General features: G+C 35.3%; 1 protein-coding gene across 3 annotated transcripts in view; it reads right to left on the bottom strand.

Annotated features, from left to right (window-relative positions):
• The window catches only part of LOC112137495 (CCR4-NOT transcription complex subunit 3), a 33,638-nt gene that overhangs the window by 11,211 nt on the left and 18,822 nt on the right, over positions 1 to 3,605 (bottom strand). For 2 of the 3 annotated variants that reach the window (XM_024259841.2, XM_024259850.2), the window contains exons 7-9: positions 2,841 to 2,936; positions 809 to 937; positions 632 to 722 (exon numbers count right to left, since the gene is read on the bottom strand). The exons of the other annotated variant lie outside the window; for it this stretch is intronic. In XM_024259841.2, the coding sequence (XP_024115609.1) occupies positions 632 to 722; positions 809 to 937; positions 2,841 to 2,936 (316 nt within the window). The remainder of the gene's footprint in view (positions 1 to 631; positions 723 to 808; positions 938 to 2,840; positions 2,937 to 3,605) is intronic. 3 annotated transcript variants of the gene reach the window in all.

Genomic DNA, 3,605 nt, shown 5'->3' with positions numbered 1-3,605 from the left:
TAACGAGATTTAAAGTAGTAAATATATGACTTTAGATCTTGTAAATCTACGAGTTTTAAATTTGTAACTTTACGAGTTTTTTTCACGAATTTACAAGATTAAAAGTCATAAATTTACAATTTATTTATGTCTGTTTTTGATAGGATCTGGAAATAAAAATTCACAAGAACGGGAGCTCAGATAAACAGACAACTTTGGTTCTTTTCTCCATTAATTTTTTTCTCGTAAATTTACTAAATTCAAAGTAATAAATTTAGGACTCAAAAAGACGTATATTTAAGAGAAAAAAAGTAATAAATTTAGCATACGACTTTATTCTAGTAATTTACAGTTACAACTTTATTCTCGTAAATGTATAAGGTTTAAAGTTGTAATTAAAAAAACTTTTGCTTGTTTTTCCCCTGGACTGTAGTGTAGTTAGTGTGACGGGTTTACCGTTGATCATGTTTGATCCTAATCCATAAATATAGTCAGATTGGTTCAGGAAGAAAAAGAAATCAGGAGCATCCAAATAGCAACAAACTAAAGTTAGTATAATTTGTCCTCTCTCTGTGCAGAGAATTATGAAGAAAAGTTATGACAATACTTTTAATGTTAACTTGAAAAAAAACAAGAAGACTTCTTCACTTACTAATGTCATCCAGATCCAGGTCGTCGTACAGGAACTCATTCTCCTCAAAATCTGGATCCTGCGAGGAATCTATGTAGTACTCTACATCATCCTTTGTGGAGCACATTAGAAATACAAAGCAGTGTGTTTGTGAAACTGATTTTTGTTCTCAGAAAAACTCTTGACAAGTCAACCGACCTTGATTTTCCGGATGGCTTCAACCGGTACCGAGTCGTTGTCCAGCATCCTCAGTATGGTTTCCAGCATCCGGATGTGGTGCCGATGCTTCTCGATGAACTTCTTCAGCTCTTCGATCCGGTCCTGCTTCTGTGCAACAGGAAGGGCCGGGGCAGCAAAGAGGAAGGAAGTTTCCCCCGTTAGTCAGAGTTGGACTTGAGTGTTCAACCTGTTTTGGATCATATTTCCCTGAAGCATCAGTACAGGACGCATTTCAATGCAAATCCTCATGAATAATTCACCCCCGACGACCAGGAACAAAACAGCGTTTAGACAGAAAAACTGTTTACAAAATGAGAGAAAAGGGGTGTTTAAAGTTTTAAGAGTACAGTATGCATAAATGAGGAGGAACATGAGTGACATGAGGCCACAGGAGCATTAGCTGCTGCTGAGTGTGCACTTGATGGCTTAATGCATCCTATAGTGCAGGAAAACCCCACTTTTGATTTAAATATTTAATACTTCCACCGCCTCAGCGTCAATCTACACAAATCTGGGGCTCACTGGAACTTCAGCCCTCAGAAAAGTTTATTTAGATATTTTTGCTTTAGGAAATATCAGGTATTTATTTAAGGTTATAATTGTGAAGAGACTCCAAAAAGTCCAAAAAGTTAGATATTAAATGGAGACTTTTTACAGTCACAAAAGCTCCAGGAAGAGGGAAGATTTTCCCTTAAAACTCTTTTTAGTAAGGGTGTGAATTGAGTCTGGGAATACCATAGATATCCCGATATGTATCATGATATGGATCGTATCCTGATACATATCCCAATATTTGTTTCACGATACGATACATGTCATGATATATCCCAGGAATGTACCAGAACAATTTTTCACTTTTTTTTTTTTTTTAAGAGTATGAACTTAGAAAAAAACAAAACAAAACTCAACCTTAATATTAACATGTCCTTACTTGTAATAAAATGGTAAAATTCATTGTATTTAATGATCACAACATTTTGCCCTGAAACTGTAACTCATGCACAAGTTGCTTTTACCCAAACAAATTCATGGTGCTTTTCTTTTTGTTAAATTAAGAAATATTTGTTTTAAAACTGTCAACATTTTCTGATTTCTACAACAAAATATAGTAAAGCTAAGAACAGTGTAGAGCTGCTCCAAGAGGCTCTGAGTGCTGTGCTGCCCACTAGTGGTCGGACGCTCAAATAATTAATCAAATATCGTCTAACATTTTAAAATCGATACAAGTATCGCCAAATGAAATATCGCGATACATCACCAAATCAATATCCCCCCCACACACTATTTAGTAGTTTGTTAAGAGACAAAACTATATTTTACATTTTAATTTAATGTAAGAATTATACATTTTGTTCATCAAAGTTCAAACTTAGTTTAGTTTAAACCACAAGTTGAGTTAAAATATTTTTAAAGGCAGAGGAAACAGGTTTTTGAATTAAAATCTGAAAAATAACTTAATTTTTTTCAGCTAAATTTAGATGAATAATTCCATTGTTAACTTGTGATTTAAAGTAGTATTTTAGCAGTGATAAGTAACGCAAGTTAAAGGCTTTGTAGTGATGCAGGAAATACTAACATAGAAATAATCTTTCCACAATAAAAGACTGGATTTGTTGATTTTCGGTTGACTTTTCCGTCATGAATGCAGCTGTACTTTGAAGGTGTTTGCAAGTTTTGTTCTGTCCCAAACCAACGATGAGCTGCTGCTCAGCGTTTTCTTAAATTGAAGACGAAGGTGTGGTGCCTCCAGGACATCGCCCGTATCTGCTTGTTTGAGATCTGGAGATATCTTGTGCTTGAATACGGGCGACAGTCGAGTCAGGTGAGATACGGAGAAAAAAAACTTCCTGCTTGGTAGCATTTTAGCTTCCTGCTCATGATGTACAAGGACAAAAAAACTCTCGAAAGTACGTGACTGATAGACAAAAGTCAAAGACAGAGAGAAGTGGCCACCATCTGACCTCTCCGCTGAAGAGCAGCGAGGAAGATAAAGAGACGGGAGCACACCGACCTCCTTGTCTCCTTTCTTTTTCCTCGTCTGGACCGACAGCGACTCCACTTCGCTCTCGAACATGTCCACCTGCATGTTTAGCGTGTCTATTGTGTTCTGAGGACAGACAGGAGAAAAAGGTTAACATAAAAGAAAAAGAAGTAAGGATTTTCAGATTAAAAGACTGACATCAAACTGCAGCTTATAACATGACCTTAAGGATCTCAAAGTGCTAAATAAATCAGATGTAATCTTAAAGAATCCTGACAATAATCTCATCAACAAAGTTTATTTTAATAAATGAGTAATCTAGTAATATCAGGAGGACACATTAACATTAAAGACACTTATTTTAACATGTATTTTCTATTCTTTTCTTGTTATTTTCTACTTTTTTGATGATGGAAGACATATATAAAGAAATTTAAGATATAAACAAAAATTTGTGGCTTTTGTGGCCACAAGGTAATAGCTTCAGCTGTCAGCAACGGGGGAGGGGAAAGGGGGCGGGGCTAATGATCTACTGGCGCTCTGCACAGACTGTTGAAGAAACGACTCAGGTTTTATTATTTTGGCTAAAAACTGCAGAATTAATGATTTTAAAATAGATCAAAAGATGATCGGAGTGGGTCTTTATAGAAGTGACTACATAAAACACATAGTGTTAGTTTAATTTTATTAGAATTGTGAGATAAACAAAAAAATGATTATTGGATTTCTTTATAACATGTTAATTTGATGACTAACATAATGCATGAACTCAGAATCATCTGCAGGAATTTATTG

The sequence above is a fragment of the Oryzias melastigma genome, linkage group LG11 (assembly GCF_002922805.2).
Source record: "Oryzias melastigma strain HK-1 linkage group LG11, ASM292280v2, whole genome shotgun sequence".
In the NCBI taxonomy this organism is placed as follows: Eukaryota; Metazoa; Chordata; class Actinopteri; order Beloniformes; family Adrianichthyidae; genus Oryzias; species Oryzias melastigma.
The sequence above is the reverse complement of the archived record's forward strand: the minus strand, read 5'-3'. Positions and strand labels throughout refer to the sequence as shown.